Source organism: Hylobates moloch, unplaced genomic scaffold (genome assembly GCF_009828535.3).
Source record: "Hylobates moloch isolate HMO894 unplaced genomic scaffold, HMol_V3 SCAFFOLD_19, whole genome shotgun sequence".
Classification (NCBI taxonomy): domain Eukaryota; kingdom Metazoa; phylum Chordata; class Mammalia; order Primates; family Hylobatidae; genus Hylobates; species Hylobates moloch.
In genome coordinates this window covers 43,661,812-43,678,621 of record NW_026652294.1, presented here as the reverse complement: position 1 = coordinate 43,678,621, position 16,810 = coordinate 43,661,812, and the positions used below count along the sequence as shown (strand labels likewise).

The 16,810-nt window shown below is 44.1% G+C and overlaps 1 protein-coding gene across 2 annotated transcripts in view; it reads right to left on the bottom strand.

The window, feature by feature from the left end:
* The window catches only part of MYOCD (myocardin), a 102,587-nt gene that overhangs the window by 18,816 nt on the left and 66,961 nt on the right, over positions 1-16,810 (bottom strand). For both annotated transcript variants that reach the window (XM_032139101.1, XM_032139102.1), the window contains exons 6-9: positions 13,627-13,802; positions 10,696-10,821; positions 5,469-5,722; positions 3,858-4,011 (exon numbers count right to left, since the gene is read on the bottom strand). In XM_032139101.1, the coding sequence (XP_031994992.1) occupies positions 3,858-4,011; positions 5,469-5,722; positions 10,696-10,821; positions 13,627-13,802 (710 nt within the window). The remainder of the gene's footprint in view (positions 1-3,857; positions 4,012-5,468; positions 5,723-10,695; positions 10,822-13,626; positions 13,803-16,810) is intronic.

Sequence of the window (16,810 nt, the reverse complement as noted above, 5' to 3'; positions counted from 1 at the left end):
TAGCCGGGCGTAGTGGCGGGCGCCTGTAGTCCCAGCTACTCGGGAGGCTGAGGCAGGAGAATGGCGTGAACCCGGGAGGCGGAGCTTGGAGTGAGCCGAGATTGCGCCACTGCACTCCAGCTTGGGTGACAGAACGAGACTCCGTCTCAAGAAAAAAAAAAACCTTTAAACAATATTAATATATTTAATTCAGGAATTTTATTCTAGCCTGAGGAAATAATCAGAGAAACTAATAAATGTAGGCACAAAGGTCATTGAAATCATATATATATATACATATATACACATATATATAGATATATGTATATAAGTATATATACATGTATGTGTATTATGTATATACATATGTATATGTGTGTGTGTGTGTATATATATATAGGTTTTGAGACAGAGTCTCGCTCTGTCACCCAGGCTAGAGTGCAGTGGAAGGATCTCAGCTCACTGTAACCTCCATCTCCCAGGTTCAAGCAATTCCCCTGCCTCAGCCTCCTGAGTAGCTGGGATTACAGGTGTGCACCACTACACCTGGCTAATTTTTTGTATTTTTAGTAGAGATGGGGTTTCACCATGTTGGCCATGCTGGTTTTGAACACCTGACCTCAAGCGATCCGCCCACCTTGGCCTCCCAAACTGCTAGGATAACAGGCTTGAGCCACTGCACCCGGCCTGAAATCACATTTTGAATAGCAAAAATCTGGTAGCTAGTTAAGTGTCCAGCAGTGGAATGTTAACTAGGTGGTGAAGTGATATGCTGCTATTAAAAATAAAAAATTTATTGAATATTAACAGTTATGAAAAATGTTCACGATGTGTTAAGAAAAGAAGTATGCCAGTAATTTATGTACACATAATTTTTTCAAGACAATTATTTTAAAACAAAATGTTTATATGCATTTTAAACATAGAAGGAAATATAATCTGCTTTTTGTGAGTCTTAATTATCTTTCAAAATACTGTTTACTTCTCTACATACTATCATATTTCAACAGTCAATATATGTTACTTTATAATCGGCTAAAAGTTATAGAAAGGATTGAATTAACTTACATTAGCAATTATTTACCCTACAGTCTTGCTGGAATTGTTTTATCATTTTCTTTTAGATTTGCTGGTTTGAAAAAGTACAAAATGGCAACTCATTATTATTTTAATTTTGAATTACTTAAAATTGATGAGTTCTACATTTATTTTTAGAATCTGTCTTGACACTGAATAATTTAACTACATTATTAAATAATGTAGCTCATATTCTAAAATAAAATGAATATGGTTGAGTTTAATTTACATTAAACTTCAGAATATTACACTGTATGGGCCTGTTTGGGACAAAGGTTTGTATACACCTCTTTCCTACATTCACTAGTGTTTTCATCATTAATAACTTTTTAAACTATTGTGGAAAAATTCACACATACACAAAAGTAGATAGAAAGTCTAATGAACCTCATATACTCATCAACAAACTTCAACAATATCACTCATGCCCAATCTTGTTTCTTTTATACTCCAACCCACTTCTCCTACCTTTCCTGAATTATTTTGAAGCAAAGCATATATAATTTCATCCAAATAATGTGGTCTCTATCTCTAAAAGATAAGTACTCTTAAAAAGCCATAATATAATAACATTATCACACCTTAAAATATGAATCATTATATCTTAATATCAATAAGGTATTCTCTCAGTTTTTTAAACGTTCACTCTCTCTCTCTCTGTTTCTCTCTCTGTTTCTCTGGTATGCTCTCTCTCTCCAGTTTGGTTTTTTTTTTTTGGTTTTTTTTTTGAGACAGAGTCTCGCTCTGTCGTCAGGCTGGAGTGCAGTGGCGAGATCTCGGCTCACTGCAACCTTCGCCTCCTGGGTTCAAGCGACTCTCCCACCTCAGCCTCCCAAGTAGCTGGATTACAGGCGTGCACCACCACGCCCGGCTAATGTTTGTATTTTTAGTACAGATGGGGTTTCACCATGTTGGTCAGGCTGGTCTTGATCTCTTGACTTCATGATCCGCCTACCTTGGCCTCCCAAAGTGCTGGGATTATAGGCGTGAGCCACCGTGCCCGGCCAGTTTTTTTTGTTTTTTTAATAGGATGCAAAAAATTATCCACATACTGTGATATATAACCATGAACTTTTCAAAAAGAAATCAAAGACTTTTCTCTCAGTGTTCTTTTCCTTTTGTGTAGCAAAACATGAAAATTGCTTGCAAATGTCACCTTCATTATATGACCTTTCTGATTACTATTTGGGGGGTCACCTTCATCCATTCCTCTTACTTCTTCCTTTCCCCAATTGTGGCTGCATCGTATGCCTCCTTCATTCCTCTTCTCTCTTTCCTTCTCACTCTTTCCATTTTGTTCTTTGTCAATCTCATTCACCCTTCTAGGTTCAATGCTCCACACATTGCACATGATTCTGAAATTTCTTTTCCCACTCCTGACAACACAGCCTGGCTAATTCTTACTGATGGAAATGGATCACTTTTCTCTCGGTTGTCCTGCTGGTACCTGTGACTTGACTTTCCCAAACTGAATGAACTTTCCACTGTCCCTTCACATCAACTCCTCATTCTACTCTCCCTCTTTCTGTCATTGATGTCACTCTCCCGAGACTCAGATGGCACCTCTACCCATGCACACAGTGAGTGGTCAAGTCCAGCCACGTTCTCTCCTCTCTTTCCACTCATCTCTCATGCAACAGGAAAGCCCTTGAAATAAGTTACTTAGCTTCAAGCCTCAGTTTTGTCATTCATAAGTTGGTTAAACTGCCTATCATTTGACCTCTTTATGATTCTGGTTTTTATTTTCACTTTTTAAATTGGGAAGACAAAACTTATCTTGCAGGGTGAAAATTAAAGCAAATCTACACAGAATGAATGACAGATGGTTTATATTAAAAAAAAAATTGGTAGGGGCTGGGCAGGGTGGCTCATGCCTGTAATCCCAGCACTTTGGGAGGCCAAGGCCGGTGGATCACCTGAGGTCAGGAGTTCGAGACCAGCCTGGCCAACTTGGTGAAACCCTGTCTCTACTAAAAATACAAACATTAGTCAGGTGTGGTGGTAAACACCTGTAGTCCCAGCTACTAGGGAAGCTGAGGCAGGAGCATCGCTTGAACCCGGGAAGCAGAGCTTGCAGTGAGCCGAGATTGTGCCACTGCACTCCAGCCTGGATGACAGAGCGAGACTCCATCTCAAATAAAAAAAAAAAGGTAGGCACCATCGTCATCATCATCATCTCCTTATACCTATACTAATTATCGTAACTCTCACTAGCCAGTGATTCTGAGCACGTGTATCTAGAGGGATCCACCTGCCTCAGCCTCCCAAAAGTGGGTTTTGAGGGGTCTGACAGATGGCACTATCATATCTGGATCATGTTTCTCTGTGGCTAAGGCATCTTCTGTCTCACTAGTCTCCTGTCTTACTCTTATCTAGAAATAGCCTACTTAAAAATTATTTTTTGCTATGGTAAAATAAACGTAAAGTTTGTCTTTTTGCTCTATCTTGAATGCTCTTGCCCTTTCTTGCCCTTCCACCTTCTGCCCTTCTACCACGGGATGGCATTCGCCAGATACTGGTGCCATGTCCTTGGACTTCTCAGTTCTAGAACTGTGAGAAATAAATTCCTTTTCTTTTCAAATTTCCCAGTTTCCAGTATCCTGTTACGGCTGCATAAAATGGACTAGACAACTGGGGTGTTCAACCACAGCAGGATAAACTCTGTCACCTCCTTCAATGTTTCCTGTAGTCTTCTTCCCCTCCCACTCTCTTTCTCCAGGTATCAGTTGGTCGTGGTGATGTTAACAACATATTGTTGTATTTGTTTAAAAAAAGAAAGAAACTCATGTCAAATCCTGTACCTTCAGATCATCCAGGTTAGGTGGGAGTGGGCCTGGTTTGAAAGAAGAGACACCAGTTTGTCCAGAAAAACTATTTTTGACAGGAGACAAGGGGGTATTGCTCAGTGGCGCTGAAGAAGAGTTTGGATTTCTGACCATCTGTTCATTTGGTTCCCTAAAAAACAAACAAAGAGGCATTTCAAGTACAATCAAATATTGGTGGGATAACTTGCATTTAGATCGGATCCCAAAGTGATTGCCTGCAAGGGTCAGGCACGTAATAAACCAGCAGAAGAGACCAGGGTGAGGAAAAACAACACTGCCAGATAGATGGTAAGTGGTGCGTGACATCTGAACTTTGTTTAGGGAGATAAGAGGGAGTGGCGGGGACTTTGGCCTATGAGAGAGGACACATCCACCTGTGATTCAGCTGATGCTCTGTCCTGGGGAGGCCAAACACACCTGGTGAAGGTTGGTTGTGTTTAGTGCTCAGAGTAATTGCTATCATAGTCTGAGGATGACACAGGAGGAATCCACATCTCAACTTTATATGTGGGGATATTGACAATTTAAAAGGTGACCTGGCCAGGCACGGTGGCTCATGCCTATAATCCCAGCACTCTGGGAGGCCGAGGCGGGCGGATCACCTGAGGTCGGGAGTTCGAGACCAGCCTGACCAACGTGGAGAAACCCTGTCTCTACTGAAAATACAAAATTAGCCGGGCATGGTGGCACATGCCTGTAATCCTAGCTACTAGGGAGGCTGAGGCAGGAGAATTGCTTGAACCTGGGAGGCGGAGGTTGCAGTGAGCCGAGAATGCACCATTGGACTCCAGCCTGGGCAACAAGAGTGAAACTCCGTCTCAAAAAAATAAAAAAATAAAAAATATATTAAACAAAATAAAAGGTGACCTAGCAATGTGGTCACACAACCTGGCCCAGGAGTCAATCTTTGAGGGTGTCTCTCAGCTGCTCAGCTCTGTTCCTTCCATGAGAATTGCTCATAATTCCAGTATCACGTTCTTAGACATTCCACAGTCCAACCTGAAATTGCTAATATTTTCCTTTTTCCCAAAGGGGCCTCTTATCAAGGGCATTGATTTATAGTAGTCCCCCCTCATTGGCGGTTTCACTTTACAAGATTTCAGTTACCTGAGGTCAACTGCAGTTCAAAAATAGATGCATCCAGTACAATAAGTTATTTTGAGAGAGAAACCACCACATCCACATACCTTTTATTATAGTATCTTGCTATAATTGTTCTATATTATTGCTAGCTATTATAGTTAATCTCTCACTGTGACTAATTTATAAATGAAACCTTATCATAGGTATATATGCCTAAGAAAAATACAGTATATGTAGAGTTCAGTACTATCTGAGGTTTTAGGGATCCACTGAGGGTTTGGAATACATCTGCAGATAAAGAGGGCCCTGTATTTGCTTCCTCCCAGTCTTACGGCTCTGAAAAGGAGTGCATAGTTTCTAAATTGAGTCACCTTCCAAACATACTGGATGAGGAAATGGTGCAATACAGGACTTGCTAGGCCCCATGGTGCTGGCAGATAGGTATTAATAGACACCCTTCCCAACCTCTGCCCACAGCCACCCTCCCAGGCTTGCCGGACTTACTTAAGCTGAGCTTGGTGCATCCCTGGGTAGCTGAATCGGTGTTGCTGCTGCTGCTGCTGCTGGCTGAGGATTTGGAGCTGCAGGAACAGCTGCTGTTGCTGGAGCAGCCGAGCATAGGCTGAGTCCATAGGTGGAGGGGACTTCTCTGCCTTCTGGTCTGGGGGAATGTACTGGTGATATTTAAGCTTCTTCACCTTTGGCTTGGGGTCCTTGGGCTTTTTGTGGCGGTTCTTACTGTCACCCAAGGATTTGGACTGCAAAGAGGATGAGGAAATGGCATGTGCTTTAGGCAATGGCTGAGAATGACTTTGCATCATGGACACGTTGTGAGGCAGTTTTGTCTTGGATCTCAGAAATATAATCTAGCAAAGGCATGATGTACAAAGAGCTCCTAGGACACTAATGTTGCTAATGAACAAATTCATTGCAAATGTATCACACTGGAAGGATACTCCTTAGACGGGGAATGTTGAATCTTAGAAGCAACTCCAGAGTTTTTCCTTTCTGGAGTACAGCAAAATGTAATCCTGTGTTTCAATGAGTGCATTCTCCTAACCTAAAACCAACTGATGACCTAACAAAGGCTGCATTCTGATCTTGAGACTACTTGTAGAAAGTTCTTTCATGGCTGGGCGTGAAGGCTCACACCTGTAATGCCAACACTTTGGGAGGCAGAAGCGGGTGGATCACCTGAGGTCATGAGTTCAAGACTAGCCTGACCAACATGGTGAGACTCCGTCTCTACTAAAAATACAAAAAGTAGCTGGGCGTGGTGGTGGGCACCTGTAATCCCAGCTACTCGGGAAGCTGAGGCAGGAGAATCGCTTGAACCCGGGAGGCAGAGGTTGCAGTGAGCCAAGATCGTGCCATTGCACTCCAGCCTGGGTGACAAGAGTGAAACTCCATCTCAAAAAAAAAAAAAAAAAGAACTTTCATATGCATATGTGGAGTCACCTTTAGTTAAACACTTAATAAGTTGACTTATTAATGACATAAACTTAGATAGAACTAAGATTTTCTTTGAAAATCTAGAATGTGGTTATTTGTTGCTTTGGGGTGAAAGTAAGATAAACCCTGCCTATCTGCCTGCTGAACAACCTCTCGCCTGCCAGCCAAATACCGATGAAAGATCAGGAAGTAACACCGTTTGAAATAAGGATACTTTACTTATTATGGGAAGGGTTATCCACCTACTGGAACACTCCCCAGAGTTGGAACCCAAAGCATGTATTGCATGATTTGGACACACTGAATCAGGAAGTTAAGGGTATATAGTCTTGAAAGATAAGACAAATTTTTGAAAGTGGTACAATTACTTAACTTTAATACATCTCAGTTTCCTCATCTGCAAGTTGGAGAAAATATTCTTTACTTTTGCTCTCACTAATCAATATAAAGACTATGAAAGATAATATTGAAATAATAACAGGTAGTCAATGAACAGGTAATTATGTCTATAACCTGCTCCTGAAATAAAAGACCTTCGTATATTAGGAAGGAATGGGTCCATCCTGTTATCAGGTTTAAAAAATGTAATTTTCAGGCCGGCGCGGTGGCTCATGCCTGTAATCCCAGCACTTTGGGAGGCGGAGGTGGGCGGATCACTTGAGGTCAGGAGTTCGAGACCAGCCTGGCCAACATGGTGAAACCCTGCCTCTGGTAAAAATACAAAAAAGTTAGCTGGGCGTGGTGGTGGATCCCTGTAGTCTCAGCTTCTCCTCGGGAGGGTGAGGCAGTAGAATAGCTTGAACCCAGGAGGCGGAGGTTGCAGTAAGCCGAGATTGCGCCACTATACTCCAGCCTGGGTGACAGAGCGAGATTCCGCCTCAAAAAAAAAAAAAAAAAAAAAGAATTTTCAAACCCTGACTTTATTACAGAAGGTTGAAATGAAGAACATGGACGTCATGACCACAAGTGAGCTAGGATTTGGGTGAACATTGGAAGGAAAGTGTGTTTCCACTGGTGTCCAGAAGAGGGGGCTCCTGAACAGCTGGCAGGCATATTCTGACTTGGCAGGTTCCCCACTTCAACCACAAACTACACATCTGAATGTGACCTTATACAAAGGAGCTTACAACTCGCTTGGACTCAGCGCAATGCACCCCCAAAGGCTCTTTTGTTTTCCAAAGAGACTTCTTCCTGGCGACTAATGAATAATGAACACAAGTATTTCGGTGTGTTTGGTGGCTCCGTTTCTCTCTGCTTACTGATCGATTAGCATTCTAGTTAATTAATCAGTCTTCTGTCCTTGGAGAGTTTCTGCAGGGCTCCCGAAACCAGCTCTGCCCTGGCCTGCTCCAGATCAGCTGCTGTTGTCGCCTCATTCTGAGGCTTGCCTTGTCTGGGGAGGATGGGAGCTGCAGCCCTGGCAGGGTCCCGCAGCTAAGTCAGAGGCCCAGGAGCTTTTTTTCTCTATGTTGCCTTAGCACATTCCAGAAGATACTGAAATCGTACCATTTACTCTGGATAGTCTGGGGTAAAGACTACTATTACTATTCTCTTTTTGAACTCAGGAGACACTAAGGTTTCTGTGTTTGCTGACCAAGCAGAAGAAATGACAGCTCTTCTACAAACAACCAGCCTGCCAGGACCAGCTGGGTATCTGTAAGAATCGCCCTTTTCACTGAAAGTGATCTGTTCATCTCCTGGGCTTCTATCATACTTTCTACTACAGTGAGGTTGAAGGCTTTGCTAATTATTTTTTTTTCTTTTTTTTTTTGAGACAGAGTCTCACTCTGTCGCCCAGGCTGGAGTGCAGTGACATGATCTCGGCTCACTGCAAGCTCCGCCTCCCGGGTTCACGCGGTTCTCCTGCCTCAGCCTCCCGAGTAGGTGGGACTACAGGCGCCTGCCACCACGCCCAGCTAATTTTTTTTTTTTTGTATTTTTAGTAGAGACGGGGTTTCACCGTGGTCTCAATCTCCTGACCTCGTGATCCGCACCCGCCTCAGCCTCCCAAAGTGCTGCCCCTGGTCTTTTTTTTTTTTTTTTTTTTTTTTTTACAAATCTCCCTGTCAACGGGTAGATCATGATGGGACTTGGTCACTGCCACCCTGGGATTACAGGTGTGAGCCACCACACCGCACTGCTAATTTGAATTATGCAAAATTTAAATACTGTAATAGAAATATGAATAACATTTCTCTTTATACTCAGCTTTAGAAATAATGGGACTCATCTCCTCCTTCCCATGCAATGAACAAAATGCATTGATGGTCACATAATTTCAAATCTGTTGAGCTGAGTGAATTGTCAGCTGGGTTTAAGCTCGTGGTTTGGTGGGGAAGCCTTACTGGGAAACTGATGTGTCTATCATCTATTAGACCATAAAACTGTTACTGTATCATTGATTTTTACTTCAATTTACAATCTTTTTTAAATCCCGTAAGAGTCATTTTAATGTTCATTAAGTGGTGGCACTCGAGCTGAGAAAACGTGTTCCCAAATCAGTTAGAAGTTATTTGGGATAGGCCAGGCACGGTGGCTTATGCCTGTAATCCCAACACTCTGGGAGGCTGAGGCAGGCGGATCACCTGAGGTCAGGAGTTCAAGATCAGCCTGACCAACATGGAGCAACCCCATCTTTACTAAAAATACAAAATTAGCCGGGCATGGTGGTGTGTGCCTATAATCCCAGCTACTGGGGAGGCTGAGGCAGGAGAATCACTTGAACCCGGGAGGCAGAGGTTGAGATAAGCCGAGATCGTGCCACTGCACTCCAGCCTGGGCAACAAGAGTGAAACGCCGTCTCAAAAGAAAAAAAAAAAAAAAGGAACACAAAAAGAGGTTATTTGGGATAAAACATTATAAAGAAGGCCACATAATTAGCAGGCAGTTAACTGACTAGAGAGCGGCCTGTGTATTGTGAGATGCGACGCTTGTGTTTATAGAAGCACAATTCGCAAGTGCAAAGATATGGACCCAACCTAAGTGCCCATCAACCAACAAGTGGATAAAGAAAATGTGGTACGTATACAACATGGAATGCTACTCAGCCATAAAAAGGAACGAAATAATGTCTTTTGCAGCCACTTGGATGAAGCTGCAGGCCATTATTCTAAGTGAAGTAACTCAGGAATGGAAAAGCAAGTGTCATGTGTTCTCACTTGTAAGTGGGAGCTAAGCTATGAGGATGCAGAAATGTAAGAATTATGTAATGGAATTTGGGGATTGGGGGAAGATTGGGAGTGGGGTGAGGGATAAAAGATTACATATTGTGTAAAGTGTATCCTGCTCAGGTGACGGGTGCACTACAATCTCAGAAATCACCACTAAAGGGCCAGGTGCAGTGGCTCATGCCTGTAATCTCAGCACTTTGGGAGGCCGAGGTGGGCAGATCATGAGGTCAGGAGATGAAGACCATCCTGGATAACCCAGTCAAACCCCATCTCTACTAAAAATACCAAAAAATTAGCCGGGTGTGGTGGCGGGCGCCTATAGTCCTAGATACTAGGGAGGCTGAGTCAGGAGAATCACTTGAACCTGGGAGGCGGAGGTTGCAGTGAGCTGAGATCGCGCCACTGCATTCCAGCCTGGGCAACACAGAGAGACTCTGTCTCAAAAAAAAAAAAAGGAATAAAAAAGAAAGAAAGAAAGAAAAAAGAAATCACCACTAAAGAACTTCTCTGTGTAACCAAAACCACCTGCACCCCCAAAACTATTGAAATAAAAATAAAAATTAACAACAAGATATAATGCTGAGAAAACTAAACATTTGCTATAATGATTCTAGCTACCTGCCTACTATGAATGAAACCCCGTGTTTATTTCCACTGGGAGACTGGCTTGAATGATGTAAGTTTTACGTTATGCAAGCTTTTCAAGGCTACTTCCCTTGCATAAAATTCAACTGCTCTACACCTATTTTATGAAACTTGCAAATCCTGCCTTACAGTCAGCTGTGTCTACCTCAAGGGTGAGCTTATGAAATCTTTTAAGTGGAGAACGTGCTGGCTGGGCTGTGATCCCAAAGAAATGCAAGCCCTCAGCCTTCTCCGTGGCAGAGGTGACCTCTGCTGTGCCGCATGGATAATGAAATCTTGGTCCATATACACTGGTGACCCATTTCTCATCTCCTGTTTTGTGACCCTCCTAGTGAGCTGAACCTCTGCATGGGTCCTCCGTGTAACTCTCCTCGTGTTGTCAGGCCTAACTCAGAAAGTTCTGCTCCAAGGTGGCTCTGTGAGCCGAGCGCTCTGGCAGGGTTTGGAGGCTGACGTGTCCGTACCTTTACAGCAGCATGCACGGCTATGGGGGTGCTGGGGGGGCCAAGCCCCTGCTTCCCCGCATCTGACTGGTGGCTGGGCTGTGAGGCTGAGTCATTTCTGTCATTTTCTGAGCCAGAAGCAAGATCCTGAAATCCAAATGTTACCGATATTAGGAAGATACAGGAATAAGTTGTGTGACACAGAAATGTTAGAGTCCGCATATATACTTCTGCTGCTTTCATCCTAGCTTCTTACCCAAGTAAATATCAGCCTACCCTCCCAGGGGCAGGAGTCACATACATATATGTGTGTATATATGTGTGTATATATATATATGTATATGTGTATATACATAGTCATCCAGCTGAAAACACTTTTGAGAGAGAAAGGGAATCATTCTAAGTAACGATTCCAAAAGACAGGTATAAAACTCGTCTGTTCTAGGCAAACTGGGACATCTGGTCTTGCTGTGTGAGCGTTCCACCTGTCTGTGACAAGGTCCACCTGTCTTGATAATGCAATTGAAAAAGAAAGCAGCAGGGAAGAGTGGGTGTAGGAATTTGGGGGGAAAGTAGGACAACGAACAAGGTAGATAAAAAGGATGTTAGCAGAAAAAGGGAAAGTGTGTGTGTGTGTGTATATCTCCAAGTGTGTGTCTGAGTGTGTATATGTGCATGTATGTGTGTATGTGCATGCGTGCTTATGTGCATGCATGTATATATGTGTGTGCATGTTAGGTGTATACATGTGTGTATATATGTGCACATGTGTGCACACAGGCATGTATATGTACATGTGGTTTTGTGTGTATACATGTGAGTCTGTGTGTGTGTTTGTGTTTGTGTGTGCGTGCGCGTGCATGTGTACAAAGTCATAAGAAACCTTTATCAGAGGCAGAGTCTGTAAAGGGAAAAATTATTTTCTCTTTCTCTCCTACGTTCGTCTGTTTCAACTCTGACAACAAGGAGCCAGGGCTGCCCATGATCTCTCCATGGGGGGTTAGGAATGAGCTTTGCAGTTCTTCCCTGAGCCCTGCCTGGCACCTGTGAAAGGCCCGAAGGATTCTTTTCTCTTGGAGCCTCAGTGTCCTCGTCTGTCGAACATGATTGCCAGGAGAAATGACATACGATGATTTTCGGTGCTTGTTCTCTTCTTCCCCTCTCCTAAGGTGAAGCAGAAAAGAACTTGCCTTTTCCTCAAACCATTCCTAAATCAGAAGCTGAGGAATTTACTGTCAGAATAATGTGTACAAATGATCTGATATACCGTTTGATGTTATCAAAGAAATTTGGCTGCAAAGACCAGCTGTGACATGCAGGGGAAAGAAAAATGCTTTGATTATACCCTCTTGCACAATAAACACACGAGCATCTCAGCTCAGCTTTCCATGCCTCCCTTTTTCCTCCCATTTCACTTTTTCTCTTTGGCAGCTTTAGGTTTGCTCTGATGGGGTGAAGATAGGCATGACAGTGATCAGTAACTGGCATGGTTTTGGGAAACGAGGCATGGAATGATAATTATTTTAACTGTCCCTAGTATCTGTATGGTACTTTTCAGTGGGAAAAAAATAACCCAGCTTTCAAATGTATCTAATTTCACTTCATTGCACAATTTCTGTGAGGCCAGGAGTGGTAAATGCTTCCTAAAGGGAAGGGGCTGAGGGTCTGAAGGGCTCTCCGGGGAGAGGCAGAGTTGGAAGAGCTTACATCTGGCTTTCACACTTCCCCATCTCCTTCCCCTCATACGTGGATGCCTGCGTGCATCTCTCTTAAGGGCTCCATGAATACCCTCTGGCTGGATTTCCCTGGCGTGGCTGACACTCTGCCATATTTCTAGAGCCCACCCAGTTGCTCGGCCTCACAAAGCTTTAGTTCCTCCTCTGTCAGAATCAACCTCGATGATATCCACTTGGAGGGGTCTCTGATTTCAAATGAGGAAACTTTTGTGATGCACTTGGCACTGCCCCTGGCCCAGAGTGAGCACTTACTATGTAGCAGGAGCTGTTGTTCATAATCATCATTATTCTTTTTTTTTTTTTTCCCTTTGAGACGGAGTTTCACTCTTGTTGCCCAGGCTGGAGTGCAGTGGCATGATCTCAGCTCGCTGCAACCTCTGCCTTCCGGTTTCAAGTGATTCTCCTGCCTCAGCCTCCCGAGTAGCTGGGATTACAGGCGGGCACCACCATGCCCAGTTAATTTTTGTATTTTTAGTAGAGACGGGGTTTCACCATGTTGGCCAGGCTGGTCTCGCAGTCCTGAACTCAGGTGATCCCCCCGCCTCGGCCTCCCAAAGTGCTGGGATTACAGGTGTGAGCCACCGTGCCTAGCCCATAATCATGATTATTCTTTATAAATGTGCTTTAAGAGTATTCTCAATACATGTTCCTCATGCTCAAGAGTTTATAGATTTGTCCAGAAAGAGGTGAATGTTATGGTTGGGTTGGGGCTGAATTTTGCAGCAGCTTGCTAGGTAGAAACCTGCTAAAAGTAGAAGCAACGTGGGCCTCCCTGCCTTGGAGAGAGCCAGTGTTTCCTTCTCTCCACTACCTGGAGCCCTGTAGTGAGTCCTCAGTGCACAGAGAGATGGTGAACTTTGAATCAGTCCTGCTCTGGCACTTCCTAGCTGGGAGATTGTTGGCGAGTCACCCAATCTCACCGAGCCTTAGCTAGTTTGTCCATAAAAATGGAGATAAAAGGTATCTGCTTGGCAGAGAAGATGCTTAATGGATGAGTTAAAGGGTGTAGTTCTGGAGGTTCTCTTGCAGTGTTTTCTGGAGCTTTTGTCACCCCACACAGAGGCCTGCGCTGAATAGAGTGAGAAGAGGTATCAAAACGCTGTGGCAGTCAGGGACATCTCTGGGTTCTCTAAGCAAAACCAGCTGTAACAGTGTTGATGTTAAGACTGAAACAATAATACACTGAGATGCTGTTTTGCTTTTTTTTTCTCTTTACCTGGTTTGTCCCCAGAGAACCTGTCGAAGGGGTATCTGAGGCTTTAGCGTCTGGCGGGGATCCCGCTGGGTTTTGGGGGTCTTCACTTCGAGTCTGATCCGGAGAAAGCCCATCGCTGCTGCTGTCCTCTTCAAAGGCAAAAGCATCCGTGGATTTGGAGAAACTCACCTGGTTACCTGAGGGGGTGAAATCCAGGAACTTGGTCAGTGGCTTAGGAGCATCAAAGGGCATTTTTGGAAATGCTTCGATGTGTCATTTCTATTAAAAGTACACCTCTCTCTCTCCAGTTTAAGTTTAGGTAAGAGTGAAGCTATACTTTAAATTATTTGGTTTATAAAAAGTGGTTTGTTTGGCGTGGCGGAAAGAGTGCTCTATCAAAGGTCTATCATCATGTGTTAAACTTTATTTTCACGTTTTTGCATTTCTTCCTGTTTTCTTTGGGAACCCATATGTTTTTGAAACTAAACTGGGGAAGGTAAAGGAAAGAACAGGGAATGCTGGGTGCAGAATGAGGCCAGAGGAAAACGTGGTGGGAGCATGTGCCCGTGTCTCTCGGGTTTTACGATGAGAGATGGAATCGAGATGACAGCCTGCCATTTGCATCATCTTCAAATATAAAGCAGGGCACACAGCATGCAATGTTTAGCAAACTTTGTTAATAAGGATAAGCTAGGACAGCTACTAAGTTTAAATTCCTAAATGTCAGAATTAGCTAATGTCACCAGTGTGTCCCAAAGAGCCATTCAACGAATGCATGACTGTTTACAAAAGCCATAAATGTGTCTCAGAAACCTCAGCTTGATCCTTATTTTTGATTATTTGGCATTTCTTTGTATTCCTCATATCTTTGTGTCTATTTTGGAATTCCTCAATGGCTCACACAAGCAGAGAATCTTCCTCAGCCGCCTGCATGGTTTTGCTAAGGGAACAGACAAATTGGTGTGGGAGAGGGGTTATCACACCAGATGGGACTAGAATGACATCCTTATATGTCCCTTATGTTTTTATTTGCCAAATTTCATCTGGTTTATTATCCAGCTGAACAGTACACAATGTGCTGAAGCCACATAGCTCTCCTGACCCGAGTCCAGGGACGGCTCTGCTAAAGGAATTTAGGTATTATCAGGAAGTTTTCCAGCCTGATATTCTGCAATCACACTGACAAGAACTTTTGACTCTTGCCTTGTGCAGATAAGAGAAAGGAGCTCTCACTGCAGGGATTGCAAAGGCAACGAGGAGCTGGAAGTAATGGAACAAATGTGGCTTTGGGCTTGTCATCACCACCACTGCTGGCATCTGTCACAGGCCCTCTCACAGGCATCCAAGTGTCACATCAGGAAGGAGGCCGTGCAAGGACAGGGCAGGGGGAAACTCCAGTCACAGGCCCATGGGGCAACCCACTAACTGGGAAAGGTTTGGGGCTGAGCATTTCTGCTCCACGGGTTATTTATAAAAGTCATTATCGCTTTCCCACGAATACAAAAGTAATACATGTCCATCATAGAAATTCATACCTTAGAAAAATGCCTAATGTGGCTGGGCACAGTGGCTCACACCTGTAATCCCAGCACTTTGGGAGGCTGAGGCAGGTGGATCATGAGGTCAGAAATTTGAGACCAGCCTGGCCAACATGGTGAAACCCCGTCTCTACTAAAAATACAAAAATTAGCTGGGTGTGGTGGCGCATGCCTGTAATCCCAGCTACTCGGGAGGCTGAGGCAGGAGAATCGCTTGAACCCGGGAGGCAGTGGTTGCTGTCAGCAGAGATCACACCACTGAACTCTAGCCCGGGTGACAGAACAAGACTGTGTCTCAAAAAAAAAAAAGATTATGTGTATTACTGAGGGCCAGGTAGGCAGGCAGTAGGTGGGTGGGTGGGTAGGGGTTAGGGGGTTAAGTGTTCCGCACTCCAGAAGTCACTGCATTTTCTTGGGATCCACACGGCACGTGCCCCGGGCCAGTGCCATTCACACTCTCAGAGACCCAGCATGTGACTTTGTCAGCCTTTCAGGGCAGCCAGTCTTCTCTGCCCAGCAGGACCCTCAGTCTGAGAGCTTTGTCATGTCACCTCCCCTGCCCACTTCCTTCAGTCTAAATGCATGTGGACCTTCTCTGATCTGATACTTCTCGTGACAAAGATTCCTCCTCTCTCCACACAGGGTATCACATCCCAGATGTGTACAAATTAGAGGAAATTAACCAAATTGCAAAATCTTCTACATATTCTAACATGTGGGTAGAAATGTTAAGAGAAGGGGAGAGAGAGTGGTTTCTCCTCTTATGCCCCCAAAACCCTAATTTCATTGTTTCAAGTAGAGAGAGAACAAATAATAAAAATAGCAGGTGGCTGAGTAGTTTACCTAGCAGTGCCAGCAACAGCAAAAACAGCCAACTTTGTTAGACTTCAAAATAGTTCAGGAAGGGGGCACATTTTCTCATTTCTTTTTTTTTTTTTTTTCTTTTTTTGAAATGGAGTATTGCTCTGTCACCCAGGCTGGAGTGCAGTGACATGATCTCGACTCCCTGAAACCTCCCCCTCCAAGGTTAAGTGATTCTCTGGCCTCAGCCTCCCAAGTAGCTAGGACTACAGGCATGCGCCACCATGCCCAGCTCATTTTTGTATTTTTGTGGAGACAGGGTTTCACCATGTTAGCCAGGCTGGTCTCCAACTCCTGACCTCAGGTGATCCACCCATCTCGGCCTCCCAAAGTGCTGGGATTACAGGTGTGAGCCACTGCACCCAGCCTTCTCATTTCTTTTAAATAAATGAACACATTGTAAGGTCTGGTCTACCCAGTTATTTCGGGACTGAACTAAGACCGCAGTGCCAGCCTTTGGAATCTCAGACTCACCTGGCAGAGGGGGTGGCAGAATTAGTCATCCTTCCTGGAAGTCAGCAGGTGAAGCCATTGTGTGGTTTACGGAACATCATCAACCTGCCCGGTTGATTGGGGGATAGGTAGGGCAGGGGTAGCACAGAAAATGACCAACATCGCTCCTTTTTTTTTTTTTTTTGAGATGGAGTCCCGCTCTGTTGCCCAGACTGAAGTGCAGTGGCACAATCTCGACTCACTGCAAACTCCACCTCCCGGGTTCAAGCGATTCTCCTGTCAACCTCCTGAGTAGCTGGGACTACAGGCACGTGCCACCACATCCGGCTAATTTTTTATATTTTTAGTAGAGA